Here is a 16,006-nt window from a genome sequence, read left to right as displayed (position 1 = left end):
AGGCTTGGGGCTGCTCATCAAGAGGTATGGGGCACACCAAGGTCAGATGCTGCTTGTCTGGGTTTCATGAACATTTGAGATATTTTAGTAAAGTATGCAGCATGAGTCGCTGAAGGCAGCTTGGGTGAGACCACAAGGTGGGTGGGGCAGGGTCTCAAGAAATCTCCACCGTGGAGTGACCAGTGTTATCCAGGTTGGTGGAGACTCAGATATGGTGGCTGTCTACGTCTTCATGTCAGGAAGGGAGAGTGGTCAACAAAGAGACAATGGATTCTGCCAGCTATTCTGTCTGGGAGAAAGCTGCCCCTCCAGTGCTCACCAAGAACCTAGACAATTCACTTCCTCCCTGTATGTCCCTGGCACCTTTTGAACTGCTTCCCCAGCGCTGGAGCTCAGAGTGAATGTGACTATCAGTGAGTAAATCTGAGTGTGAGCCCTTTAAGAGGAAAGTCTGTGATTCCAGCCACATTCTGTGTCACTCAGCCACAATTTTTGCTGGTTTTCACAGCCAGAATTTGTGGGGACTTCTCTTCCCAGCACTGGAACCTTGGGCTAGAGAGTTTGGTGTGAGGTTGGCACCCTTTGCTCCTCTGAAGGGACCTCCGCAGCTGAGATATTCCTCTCAATTGCCAACCACCACAGGCTGGTGTGGGACCAGCCCATTCCACATCTCTACCCCTCCTACCAGTCTCTAAATGGCCTCTTCTATATGTCCCCAGTTGTAGAACTTCTATTCAGCTAGACTTCAGGGGACTCCCAATGATAGTTATTCTATAGTTTAGTTGTAATTTTCATGAGATCATGAGAAGAGGCAAGCACAGCATTTACTTACTCTGCCATCTTGACTGCAAACCATTGATTTTTAAATTCTTAAGGGAATTTGTATTAGAGCTATAGACTAAATATGCAATTACCTAGAGACAACATCAAAATGATAAAGTAAATTAAATTCTAAAGAAGGAAGACTATTAAGAGAAGGAAAAAATTGGAATTAGAAATCCAAGAAGGAGTAAAAGGGAGTAAGGGAGCAAGGGGAGTAAAAGTACTGAGAAACGTCCTAACTTACTTCAAGAATGAGAGGTTTATTAGAGTATTATGAGAGGCATATTCCGACTATTGGAATAAGCAGTTGATAGAAAGAAGCATGAAATTAGATTTTTGTTAAAAAAAAAGTATTTTTTAAAAGCATACATTTGAAATACAGCTTATTTCCTCCAAATTCCTTAAAATTCTGGAAGATATACCATCATAATTGTCCAAAATGTTCACTCTATTAGGGGAGCTATGGCATAAGTATATTTCAAATATAAATACAAATGTATATACACGCATAACATATTTATGACTATCTAACACTAACAATTATCAATAATAGTTAATTATAATTAATTATTTAAACACTGTCATTTGTATTTATTAAAGTTTATACATATGATATATACCTATACACACAAACATGTGTTCACATAATTGACGAGGAACATTTTCGCTATCAAGGAAGTCAGAGAATAAAGGGAGAAACAGAATTGAGCAATGAATACAATACAGTGGTGTAAGAATTTAACTTAACTGCCATTAATTGGATGCTTCCTATATGTAGGAATTAATGTGCTATCTCATTTCTGTCCCCCAACAGAGCTCATGCTCTTAATCATTAACTGCTAATATTAATATAGAACTAAATACAGGGGTAGTGTAAAGAAAAATGCACTTAACTCTAATTAGAAGGTGAAAAAAAGATATTTCAGAGAAAATGGTACTAGAGTTGCATCATGAAGAATGTTTGGAAAAAGAGCACCACAGAGAGAACATGTGTACATAAAGAGAATGAATAAGTGCTTGGTGTGCAAAACTTGGTGTGGTTTAATCAGACCAGTTAATGGGATGAAAATGAAGAGGTATGTAAGGATTATGTCCTAAGGGACCTGAAATCTATTCATGAATTTAGGTGTTTGACTTTATCTTGTAGGTAATAGAGAGTTGTTTAAAATTTCCTATTGAGTCTGTTGACATGTTGGTAGTGCCTTGATATTAGCTGGGTTCTAAAATGATCATTACAGTTGTTGTATGCAAATATATAGGATACAAAAGAGTTTGTAAGAACAGAAAAAAATAGAATTTTACTGTAAGCATCTATGTTGACTCAAAGTCAATGAAAAAAATAGAATTCTACTGTAAGCATCTATGTTGACTCAAAGTCAATGAAAGGAGCATACATTAAGATGAGGTAATAGAAATGGAAAGGGTAAGAAAGATCAAAGAGCAGTTTAGGAGGAAAATGTAAGTGTATAATGAATACTTTAAGATGGTGAAAAGACGTGCTATTAACAATTATGCCAGAAAAATAGGCATATATTGGGGCAGTTCTGAGCAAACTGGGACATCTCTAAGAAATGTAAAGTCAATGATACCACATTTCAGAGGAGGAAAGGAGAGAAAATTATTTACCAGTCTTTGAACCATGGCTCTACTACCAACTAGCTGCAATAACATTAGGCAAGTTATTTAATCTTATGTAGCTTCAATTTCCTCACTTCGAATGGGGACAATAGGGTTGTATGATGATTAAATAAGTACATCTTGTAAAATACTTGGCATAGTGACTGACACACAGTCTGAGCTATATAGGAACTTGCTCTTAATAGGGGAAACACTTTATGGAGAAGAGAGAATTGAGTTGAACCTTGGAAAATGTATGGAATAACAACCTGTAGAAAATATGAAAAGGAGAGAGACTGCATAATTACACATCAGTCGTATATGGGAAGTAAAAATAGTCTGGTTTAACTGAATTGCACAGAATGGAAAGTAATGAGATGTGTATCGGGAGCTCTATTTGAAAGGCAATGCATGAAAAACATAAAATGTGAAAAATTTAGCCTTTACTCAGCAAGCAATGGAATACCACCAAAGGATTTTCAGCGGGACTAGCCTCTGACAATAGATTGAATTTTAAGAGGAACCAGTTGATGTGTGTAAAGATCACACAGTAACTTGATACAAGAAAAATTATAAATGAGTTCTGTGTTAACCAACCCACAGTCTTGATTTTTTTACTGTGCCATCTAGATTCTTTATGAATCTTGGTGTTATCTGCCATGATAGACAGAGATGTAACCAAATAAATATATTGTTTAAAGAAGAAATGTAATGGGTGGGTAATGGCCAAAACATAAGCTCTGGAGTCACTATGTTACTTTATATTAACTGCAGAATCTCAATATTCTTAGTTTTAAAAGAAATGGTGTTTGTCACAGCGTTGGTGAATATAAAAATTCCAATATTCTAAAATTGTCTATTAAATTTCTGGAATGGTTTCCTGCTGCATGTACTTCTACATGTATCCTTAAAATAAAGCCCCATTAACTAAAGTTACCTGAATTTATATCCATTCTTTACAACCTATAAAAGTTTAATTGGCCTTTGGTGATTCAAATTATTCTATGAGAGTTAAAAAAAAATTTGCTTGGCACGTAATGGATGCTTAACACATAGTGGCTATTTTATTATAACATTAAGATCAGAAATGACCCATCTATAGAGAAGCTTTATAGTGTAGTTGATAAGAGCAAGGAATATGGAGTTTGACTACTTGTTACAAAGCCCAGCTTTGACTTTTACTAATCATGTGACCCAGGGCAACTTACTTAGTATATTTACTTGGAGGAAATAGTATTACCTATCCTATCAAGACATTATGAACATTTAATGAGATAATATTTGTTAATGCTTAAAAAATTTTTCTGGAAACTAATGAGTTCTGAAGAATTATATGATGTGCAAAAGGAAACAAACAAGCAAACAAACAGAAATATTATCTCATCAAATTTTCCTTGGGACATATCAGAGCAATGTCAACTATCAGTAACTGAGAATTTTTGGCCTGGAATGACTGTAACAGTTTATTTTTTTAAACTTCACTTATACATATATTTCAAGCTTATCTAGTTTTCCTTCATCCAGAATATTGTGTCTCATCATTCCAGTGTTTAATCCCTTTTGGTCCCTGTTGTTAAATATAATACTACGAATACAGTAGACACTCAATGAATGTCTGTGAGATATAAAAACTGAAATAATTTAAATGGTGTATCAAACTGGACAAATTTCATAATTTGTACATTGATTAGTTTTTCAACTTTAAAAAGAAAGATTATTACAAAAAACCTGAATAAAGCACTTAAAGATCAAAATCTCAAACTCTTATAGTTAAGGATGCACTTTTTCTAAAGTAATTTTGTGCATTAATTATTTTATTAAGTCTGAAATCCAAATGCATTTATTCATATTAATAATTTATATTAAAAATATGGATTGCATTAAAATCATGTCCTAAATCATAGCTAGGAATGATTAGTAAATGACATATAATAAAATAGGTATTTAGATTGTAAAAGTAGATAACAACAATAATTGTACTGAAAACGTTATTTTAGTACTTTCTATGTGGCAAGCAATGTTCTAATCAACAGATTGGAACTTGAACTACTTTTTGTTAATCCTCATGACAGAGCTATGCATTTTTATTTTCCTTATTTTACTTACAAGGAAACAGAGGCAGGGGGAAGTAAATTGTCCAGGGTCATAGTGATAGTAATAAATGAAGTCAGGATTTTAACTCAGGCAATTTATTTATATATTTATTTATTTATTTATTTTTTAACTCAGGCAATTAATACCTGAGGCCACAAAAGGAAAACACAGTGTTCATTACACAAATGGTATTACTTTTAATTTATCATGTTTTTAAAAAAGCACTTGAAATGAAAATTTATGTTTATAATATTCATATTTAAGTTTTAAAAATTATAGTATCTGAAATATTCAAGAATGTTATTTAAGGTGTTATCTTTTTCTATGCAAGATAAACATTAATTTATTAATGAAAGAGATTTCTTGATTAGCTTAATAATTTCAATACATTTCCACCTACACAGAAGACAAAATAACAGCTATAAAAACTTGAGATAAATTAAATATATTTCTTTAAGATCATGACTTAAAAATTTATGTCACAAATATATATTTTATTTTTATCGATGGTTTATTAAAAAAGTAAAATGAAATAGATATACATACTTAAAATAAAACTAGCTTTTTACACATGATTAGGTCTTGAGTAAACTCCATAACATTTTGAAGAACAGATAAATACTGCCAAATTTCCACGAAAAACATAATTTTGGATACAAAGGGGCAATAAGCAAAATACTCTATTGGCTATACCCTTGAAAACTCAAATTTTCTCCCACGCTGCTACTACTCTATTGTTTCTGTTGCTATAGAGCTACATTTTCCTATTCTCTGTATCTCCTAGCTTCTTCAAACTTCTGGCTTCTATTGTCCCTTCAGTTATGTTGCTTCATAGTTCATCTCTATTTTTTATGCTTTCTAATTTGGCACATTGCACTCCTGCAGTTCTCCTATACTCTAATTTCTATTGACTCTTATTATATAGATCTATCATAAATCTATCCCCAGAAAAAAAGATCTAATTGGGACAGTTGCTTGAGTATGTATGCGGTATTATTATTGAAAATCATGTTTTCTTCATAGCTTGTCAATTTGATCACCGATGCCAGTGTTTCTGCTTGCTGGATATAGTTGACACAGTATCATTCTAATATAATGACTGTCTTAAGGCATGTCCTGAGGCAAGAAGGGGGTTAGAGCTCAAAGAGCTCATAGAGAAAGTTCCAGTGATCTAGTGACTGCAAATCGAAATGGGAAATCCCTCCCACCCCAAAAGGAATGACAGAAGGAGAAGCCACAATATCTGCACACAAATCTTCTTAAACTTGACTCTTCAATTGAATGGAGAGTCTTGCTGACTCAAATAACTCAAGCATGAGACAAGCACTAGGTCATCTGAAGAGCCAGGAAGGTAAAGAGTTAGAAAATTGCTGAGCAGAGATTTCAACTGCTGCCTGTTGCTGGCAAGAGAGAATTTAGAATTCAAATTCTAACAAATGAAATTGGCTTTATGATAGGTCTTGCCCTAAGATTAAAGATCACCATGGGTAAAGAATATGCCCCAGTACTAAAGACAGTAATAAAAGATATATCTCCTAAGAAAGTGTAAATCAAAGACTCCAAAAACACAGGAAGGTTAGGCAATTATTTCACTTCCTCTTACAATAAAAATAAGGAATGGTCAGAGGACTATAACAGAATCTAGAGTTTCTATAATAAATTGACCATAAATATTGGCTAATAATAATAATAAATTACTAGACATATAAAGAAGAGGGAAAATATGATCCAAATCAAGCAAAAAAAGTCAGTTGAAGTAGACCCACACATGACTCAGATGTGAGAATTAACAGACAAGAATTTTAAAATTATTATCAGTAAGACTTAAAAAGATAGTAATGAGTGACAAATAGACGATTTTAGTGGAGAAATAAAAACTATTCATGCATAAAGAAATGAAAATTCTAGAACTTAAAGTTTAATATCTGATGCAAGAAAACCATTGAATGGGCTTAATAGCAGGTTAGAGAGAGCTGGTGAAAGGGTAAATGAACTTGAAGAAAAAATAATAGAAATGATTCCATGTAAATAAAAAGTTAAATTTAAAAAAATTATAGAGCATTATTGATCTGTGAGGTAATATCAAGTAGTCTAATAAACATGTATTTGGAGTTCCAAGAGAAGAGAAAGATATGGAAATAATGGTTAAGGAAATAATTTTCATGTTCTTTGTTTTCCCTCAAATTTAATTTAAAATATACTCTCTGTAAACTCTGTCCAATAAGGCAAGAAAAAGAAATAAATGATATAAATACAGGGAAGACAGAAATAGAACTGTCTTTATTCAAAGACTACAGAATCACGTACAATAAAACTTTTAGAGAATTTTAAAACAAATTTTACTAATTGTACAAACCATTCATCCTATAATGCTATACTAATCAAAGTGGAGGATTCATATAAGAGGAGACAAATAAATCAATTGAAGAGAATAGAAGTCTAAGATTAGATTCAATCATATATGGTCAATTTCTTGTCTACAAAAGCACCAAGGTAATCCAGTGAATAAAAGTCTGCACTATAAATGGTGTTAGAGTGAGTGGGTATGTGCAGAGAAATAATGACTCTTGACCCCTACCAAATACTACATACAAAAGCTTATTAAAGCATATCACAGACTCTAAGGTAATATTAAAATTCAAAATTTCCAGAAGAAATCATTTGGATAATTTCTTTGAGAGTTTGTGATATTTGAAGATTTCTTAGAGAAAATACAAAAACAAACAAAACTAACCATAAAAAATGATTAATTAAACTTAAATTTTTAAATTTCTTTTCATCAAAAGTCACCAAGGAGAAAATGAAAAGGCATGTTACAAACTAGGGGAATATATTTAAAATATATGTATCTGATATATGACATATCCACAGTCTATAAAAAATGTCACTAAATCAGTTAGGCAAACAACACAATAAAAAAAAATAAAGAGCTTGAACTGACAATTCATCGAAGTAAATATATCAATGTCCAATAACTAATAGAATGCTACTAAACAACATTAGTTATTAGGGAAATATTACCACTATGAAATAACTCTCCCACATCAGAATGGGTAAAATTAATGTTAATATCCCATTCTAATTCTTGTCCCAGACATCCCAAATATCAATCCACAGAAAAAAACAGTTGGCTACACAGGTGTACTTCTAGAGGCATTTTATGCACATATAAACATATAAAACACATAGTTGGTTTTCCTGTTTTAATATAAATATTAGCATGCATTAAATCTTGTTATGGACCTTTATTTATTTGGAGATCTATCCAGATTAGTACATAAAGAGATTTCTCATTATGTTTTTATCTCCATAATGTTTTATTTAGGGGCTTCGGTTTAGCACTATAAAAATCACTGAATCATGTTTCAAATCTTTAATATCAAAGAATTATTTCTCTGTTATATTTCTTTGCCCAAGCATCACCTGATATGTACAGAAACAATATGATAGTTAAGAAAGTTTAAAATTTAAGATAAACCAAAGGTAATAGATGTTACTATTATTACTTCATTGTGTAAATCAGCTAACACTCAAATATCACGTAATATCTCAAAAATCTTTGTAACGTTTTACAGTTATCAAATTTAAAACATCTATTAAAAAACTTTTTATAATTGCATTTAGTATAATCACAAGAAAAGAGTCTGACTATATGTAGCAGATGAATGAGCAATAAACAAAATGTAGTCACAAAAATTAAGTTCTTTCTTCATCAAAGTAACTCAAAAGTAAAAAAAAAATTGTTAAAAACTCTAGTTTGTTTTATGACTTAGTTTTTCTCTTATGTACATACAATCTTTCAAAAACATGTTAACATTTTTTTTTTAATTCATCTTATCTTAACCTGATTGATTGACAGGAATGAACTCTTCTTTACTTTTAGAAAATCAGTAATTCCTTAAGACAAGATCCTCTCAGAGTGAGAACTGATTTTATAGAGGTCAATAGAAGTGAAACAACTGTAAGAACCAAAACTCCATTCAGGAATGTGCTGGGCTCTTTGGTCAACACTGTCATGTCTGTGGCTCATATATTATTTCTGTGAATGAAAACCCAAGTATGATGCCTAAAGTTAAACAGTGCTCAAATGGCCTACAGATTCATAAAGTGAGTATTTTTCTAGTCTGAAAGACATTGTTTTCAGTTTTTATTTATTATTTCTTAATCTAATGTGTATTAACCTTTAACTGAAAAAGTAGAATCAGTATATGATAAAAATATCTATATTTTAAAAAAAGGTTAATTCTCCTCATACCATTTTTTTTATTTTACTCACTCTTTTCTCTAGAAGCAAATCTTTTGGTTCTACTTCCTAAATGATTCTATTATTTGTAAATAAGTAGTAGTATTCTATCTGTAATAATGAATGTAATTAAATACGCAGTTGCAAAAAAAAAAAATCTCAGAAATATATTCACAGCTAATAATACAATTTAAAATTCCAAGATCGAAACTTTAATTTTGGAAAGTGTATTCTTGCTTCTGGTACAGCGTAACTGTAGTAACTACATATTATACAGCATATTCAAAAGTATGATGTACAACATAGGTGAGAGAGGTTCTAATGCACTGCTTTCAAGTTGAAAATGAAGCCCCCTGGAGGTTCTGAGCTTAAAAGAAATGTTTCACCACGGACTTTCCTCCATTCTTTATTTCCTGAGATGGAACCAAGCCCTGGCTCATGAACCTCTCTGAGTGACACAGGACAAGGCAGAAGTTACTTAGGCACCATTGTTCTTTATCCAAGCTAATACCTGACCCAACACATGGCATGACCTGAAGCAGAGCTGCTATAAAAATGTAATTCTCCTTTAACCCCTCCATGTAAATCATCAAAAAGCTTCCCTCCACTGATTTAAACAAATTTGGTCTTTGACCTCTAGAGTCACAATTGGCCTCAACAACTCTTTCAGATGGTTGTAGTATTGACTGTTTGATGTATGTCAACTACCATAAAATGCAATGCTGTTTCACAATAGATCTTCAAACAACGTCACATATGCCCAAAGTCATGGTAACAGTCTCTTTATTCCAAGTAAATCAATAGCATGAAATACTACAGATTAATGAAATAATGCACTTTGTTGCATCAAGCTTTGACATCTAATGCAGCTGTGATTTGCGGTATTGCTCAACCAGTTGCAACACCTGTCAACATGCTTCCTATAGAACTTCAAAAGGCTTCCAATAAATACCAAATGCTTGAAAGGGTTCTCATGTGTATAAGTAAGAATTTTTCTGGGTCTGTGAGTTTTGGAACGTAACAACCAGATCAGTGCAATAGTTCATAAACCAATCAATTGCTTAATGATCTTTCTGCAAACATTCAAGTCTGACAATTTGAGATACCACAGAATACCTGAGAAATTATATTTGTTCACTTTTCTGGGGAAACAAATCTAAAAATATATTGACTATCTTTTAAATAAACTCAAGCTCTAAAATTAAAGCAAGATTTTCAATCAAAAAATATTTTTATAATTTCTTTCAGCATTAAATTTTTTTCAAGGCATTTTCAAGAACTTCTTATATAATGTATAAATATACATGTTTGTACATGTAATTAAATATTTATCATTATATAATAATAAATTATATTGTAAATATAAATTACATTATAGAAATAATTTTATAAATAATATTTCTATTGAATATATAAACATTACATATATTTATAAACATAAAATGTACAAATATATATTTATATCTTTATACTGAAATAAATTACAATATCTTTTGGCAAACAATATTTATTAAACTGTAATACAGGAGGATATTGTATTGAATAAAGTATTAAAATGTTTTGGTACTTAATAGTTCAAAAAATGGTTTTATTTAATTGAGACCAACTGGCCTCATTGCTTCTTATAAACTTTGCAATATATATTCAGTAAAAAGGAATAAAAATGAACAGATGTTTCTCCTTAAAGAAGGCAGACAAAGATTTTCTTACACAATAAATCAGCTTCTAGTGGATTTCCAGGACATTGCTTCAGGCTATTTAGGTATAAAACGTAAAAAAAAAAGAAAAAGGAAAAAAGATTTACCTCTGTGTGGATCCAAAATTGGTAGAGAAGATTGAACTGAAGATGAACAGCATATACCGAAGGTGGTATGAAGAGGGCCAGGGGAGAGTAGAATATCTGAAAGATTAAAATTTTTAAAAATTTGACATATAATTTCTCAACAAAATATATACTATTACTAATGATTCAACATCTGAGTATATATTGCAGCAAATATACCATATTCTTTAGCAAATTTACCTTATTCTTTATATTTTATTTCCACACAGTAATAAAATTGCAAACATACTGGAGCCAAGTCCACTGGACTTCTATTTCACATTAAATGTTGTCTACTTAAAAATATCACAGGCGGTGTGTTAGTTCCTTAAACTTGAAAAGTTTGGATGTGTTTCCTGGATGGAAAGAGGTCTTTTATATACACACAAAATACTCACTTTTTTTTTAAGTAAAAGAAATGTAGGATCACATGCCTTTATACCTTGACAGCTCCCAACTCTGTATTATAACCTGGCATTCTTAGTAATAAAATGGAATTATAATAAATGAAAGTGATTTCATATAAAAAGAGGAGAGATACATTTTCACTTTTAAATTTGTTTTTATGTGATTGATGGAGGGGACAAAGGATACACTATCTCCTAATTTTTTTCTAAGTTAGCAAGAAAGAGGCTATGATGCCATAGTGGAAAAAAAATTTAAAGGTTGATGTTTCCAAACAGACGGAAATGCCTCTGCCTTAAAAAAAACAACTTATGCTTAAACTGCAGAACTGGTTAGAATCAACTAATAAGCACAATCTGCTGTGTTCTCCTAATGACTTTGATCCCCTAGAGTGGTTTCATGTTGTAAGAAAAAATCTTATTAAATGAAAAACTAAGCAACCAAATAGAAATAAAAAGAATCTGACTTCTACTTTATATTTTGTGTTTTGTAGAGTTAATATTTCCAAAATTCTTGATATTTTAAAAATATTTCTTTTGACTATCACAATTTTACCTCTAAATTGTTTTTAATTAGGCCAAATATTATTTCAACTGTGTTGAGTAATGATTATCCATTAGAAATTGGACATTTACATAAACTCTTCTAGTTTTTGCTTCTAACCTTAAAACGTGAAAAATCTCAACTGTCATAACAAATGGAATCAGTTTCATTATTTATAAGTGTATTATTAAGCGATAAATTAGATTAGTGAGCAAAAAACAATCCTGGGCTCTTACTCAAGATATTCGCTTTTGAGCCTTCATTCCACTACAGAATTGCTCTGTGATATTCACAAAAGTTTTAAACTTCTCTGGGCTTCAGTTTCCTCAAATGAATTTAAATGAGAAAATCATTTGAAATATAGTCATCCTTTTGGTTCCAAAAGATCTGTTATATTATAATTTGATTTCTTTGAAATATATTAAAATAATTCTCTTACAATAGGTCAATAAAAATACTTAAAACACATATATGACCTATAAGTACTTTGAGTTAAGGAGTATTTTTGAATCTTTGATATATGAATAAAAATGTAAAACAACTTATCTTGGATGTTTAATAAGTTCGGTTTGGTAAGGGAGTGAGTACCAGACGAATATTAGTTCATTATAATTCTCCAAAGTGTGGAAGAATAGTCCTTTGAGATAGTAACAGCTCTTGTGTAAAAGGGAGTTCTATGGACAAATAAGTTGTGAAGTAGTGAATTAAACAAATGAAACTTCTTTACTGCAGAACTTCTCAGAGCTTTTACCATACTAACGTGAACCAAAAGCCTATTAGCCCACCTTACTTTCTTAATGAATTTCCCATATTAGATTTCCTAAAAACACGTTTGATGAAAGAATGTCTTAAATCTTACAAATCAGTAAATATAATGATGAACCGACAATTAGAAAATGAATTCAGCATGAATTCTAAAAAATCACATTTCTAATAAGAAACAAATAGGTCAGGGAGTAAGTCACATGAATCACATGAAAGTTAATTTCTTATAAAGAACATAGGATTATAAAAAGAATCTAATAATACAACCAAGGTTCTAATTTCTAAAGTTGAAAACAGCTTAGTAAATGTCACGTGGGTCTGAGAATTACCACTCATTTTCCCTACATCCAAATCTTTGCATTCCGATATCCTCTATTTAAAAAATTAGTTTTTAAAACCAATTTAAATTCTACTTCCATCATAAAGCTTCAAATGATACTAATTTGGCAGAAGAAACTTCTTCCTCAAATTAAACTCTCAGTCCCTGGGTCAGGAGACATTACCAAATATACCCATTTCTATCTTGTATCTAAACCTATGTCATTCTCACCTCAAGGCTCTTTAGCTTTAAATTACACTGTCTACCTCATCTTTTGATAGAAGTCACATATAATAGACTCAAAAAGGAGAGGAATACCCCAGACCTCTGTATGAGGAGAGAGTGAGAATAAGCCAGAGGTGATCTTAGACTAATGGATAGAGGACCAATGGGTTTTATTCCATTTATCAAGTGAATGAGGCAGGCAGGGATTGTGTAAGGGAACATCACGAAGCGAGAAACAACATGGCATTTGGGGGAACTGTAAGTAGTTCGGTACTGCTGAAGGTGTTGGAGAATGTGGCAAGAGATTCATTTGGACCATGGGACTCATGGATAGATCTCAGGGAGTCCATGAACTCCCTTGATATCATTACAACAAAGTGTGAGCTTGCCTGCATGAGGGAATGTGCAATTTTTTAAAGAAATAATCTATAGCTTGTGATGAGTCTGTTGTGAGTCTGTGATTTATTATAGCTAAACAAAAACAAAAACAAAAACAAAAGATGATTCAGACATCAGTCAAAACAGGGAGGAAAGCCTTTAATGACATTCTAAGGAGACTGGATTTATCCTAGGCCATGCAGGCGGAGTTAATGTTTTTCTTTAAGCTTGTAAGAAATATAAAAATGGGTTTGAAATCTATTATTATAGCCCATCGTGCACATTTTACTACAGCAGTAGCCATGGGAATGGAGAGGCAGAATACACACAAGAGATCTAAGGATTTGGTAACTATTTGAACATAGAAGATTAGGGGGGTTTAAGAGTATCTGAAGATACCCAGATTTCTGGCTTGTTTATTGGATGATGTTGCTCACCAAGACAGTGAACAGGGAGAAGAATAGGTTGGGAATTTCAATCTAGGGATTATTGTATTGGAGTTCTTGAGTCATATCCCAAGGAAGCTGCTAAATAAGTAAATATGTTGTGCAAATATCAGTTGATCTGAAAAAAAATGATATTGGATTTGCAGGTGTGGACCAGTGGAGTGGCAGACCTATAATTGAGACCTCGAGTTTAAGAATCACTCACAGTACATGATGAAATAGAGGGAGGGAATTACTTCTCTCTTTCCCTGAGAACAAGGAAAGAGAGAGGAAATGTTATTACTTGACTAGAAATGTGGATGACCAAGGAGATTTTGTGTGTTTATTTATTTACTTTAATGTGAGAAATATGAATATATTTGTGGTGTATTCGGAAGGAGCCAGTTGGGAGGAAGAGGGACAAATGCCAACAGCAGCTGATTGGACAAAGTCCAAGAGAGGAACTAAGGTAGGAGCAATGCCACCAATCTAAGGACTAGACCTGCTGAAGAGAGGGGAACATTTTCTATAAAACTAGAGGTAAGAAAGTATGTGCACTTGTGAATTTCCAAATCTTAATGAAAATATCCAAACAGAAAATAGAGAGAGGGAAAATGAGAAACACCCACATTTCTCTGTGAAGTTTTAAATATGTTAATTGGCTGACAGAAAGGGGCAGCAATGGAGAAGAGATGGTGAGGAGACTGGAATTCTGGCAAGACTTCTCCCAGGTAGGAAGAAAGCTCATGTTTACAGCTTGCTAAGCAGCATCAATAGCTCAGCTGTGTCTGGAAGCCATACATGGAGGGCCACTAAACTGCCCAGCTGGTGCTGGAGGACACCCATGGTGCTCAGAAATCTGGATGTGGGAGTGAAGTAGGTGGGTGACTGGATTCAAGCATGGCTTGGGGATTTCAGGGCAGATGTAACAGAAGGAGGCAGACTGTGTGTTCCAGAGTCATGAAAATTAAGCATCTTAGGTTGAATGAAGTAATAAATGAAGCCATGAGGCATGACAAGCAGAAAAAGCAGGGGTTGAAAGAGAAGAGCTAGGTGCTAGCAAAGTGGTAGTTAAATGGATAATTACCTTGAAAGAAATGAAAAATATCCTCTGAGCCCCAAGATTTATGTCTACTTTATTTTAATAAAGTAGTTTAACTTTACTAATATCTGCACTTCTATGATTCTCATTTATTTTGATATTACTTTAGAGAAAAATCTGTTTCCTTCAGAATTGAGAAACTAAAGATTTAATAATCAAGTACACCGTACCATACATCTTAAGTCTATCTTTCGTAATGACAGAGAACTAAGTCTTCTGGTTGCAGAGACAAAGTACAGAACTCTATCCTTAAAACACATCTACTTAAATTGTATGTTTGGAATAAGTGCTTGTGTTTCTGCTTAGAAAGTCTTTATCTTTAAGTAATCTAGGCCTATCTTTCTGTTCCCATTTCTATGCTTGTATCCATTTCTCTCTTTCCCCATTCCACTTTCTCATACATTCTATATTTTAAGCATACTCCTACTGTTATGAGTTGAATTGCATCCCCTAAAATATATGTGAGGTTCTAGGTTCCCCAGAACCTCAGAATGTGACCTTATTTGGAAACAGAATCTTTAGGGATGGAATCAAATTAAAGTGAGGTATTTAAAGTGGGCTCTAATTCAATTTATTGGGTTTCTTTTAAAAAGAGGAGATTCAGACCCAGAGACAGACATGCACATAGGAAGAAAGCCATGTGAAGATGAAGGCAGAGATCAGGGTGATGAATCTACAAGCCAAGGGACAGCAAAAATTGCCAGGAAACCACCAAAAGCTAGGAGAGAGACATGACATGGATTCTTTCTCATAGCCCTCAGAAGGAACCTACCCTATTGACACATTAATCTCAGATTTCTAGACTCCAGAACTCTGAGACAGTAAATTTTTGTTGTTCTAAGCCATTCGGTTTTTGGTACTTTATTATGCAGCCCCATCAAGCTAATACACATACCATACATTTTATTTGCCATTCCCTAAATTTATTATATTTTTTCATAATTTTGTGTTTTCATAGACATTCTCCTTCTACATAATGTTCCATTTACAACCTCATCCATGGCAAAATTTTACTCTTCTTACAGATTGGGCTCAAGCATCATTTCTTCTGTGATGCTTCCCTTGACCCACCATGATAATCAGAGCAGACACTTCTCTCTAAAACCTTAACAACTTGTATTACAATAGCTATTGACTTGCTTGAATCCCTCCAAGGAAAGCAACCACCTTAAGAACAGAAGCTCATGTCTTACTTCTCCTTATATCCCCAACCTCTGCCACCATGACTGGCTCCACCAGTCAAGAG

The 16,006-nt window shown here is 32.8% G+C and overlaps 1 protein-coding gene across 1 annotated transcript in view; it reads right to left on the bottom strand.

The window, feature by feature from the left end:
* The window catches only part of AGMO (alkylglycerol monooxygenase), a 307,596-nt gene that overhangs the window by 171,566 nt on the left and 120,024 nt on the right, over window positions 1-16,006 (bottom strand). The window contains 1 exon segment of the mRNA XM_011364559.1: window positions 10,581-10,676. Within this exon segment, the coding sequence (XP_011362861.1) occupies window positions 10,581-10,676 (96 nt within the window).

Source organism: Pteropus vampyrus, unplaced genomic scaffold (assembly GCF_000151845.1).
Source record: "Pteropus vampyrus isolate Shadow unplaced genomic scaffold, Pvam_2.0 Scaffold4, whole genome shotgun sequence".
Lineage (NCBI taxonomy): Eukaryota > Metazoa > Chordata > Mammalia > Chiroptera > Pteropodidae > Pteropus > Pteropus vampyrus.
Note: the sequence above shows the minus strand (reverse complement) of the source record. Positions and strands in the feature narration are given on the sequence as shown.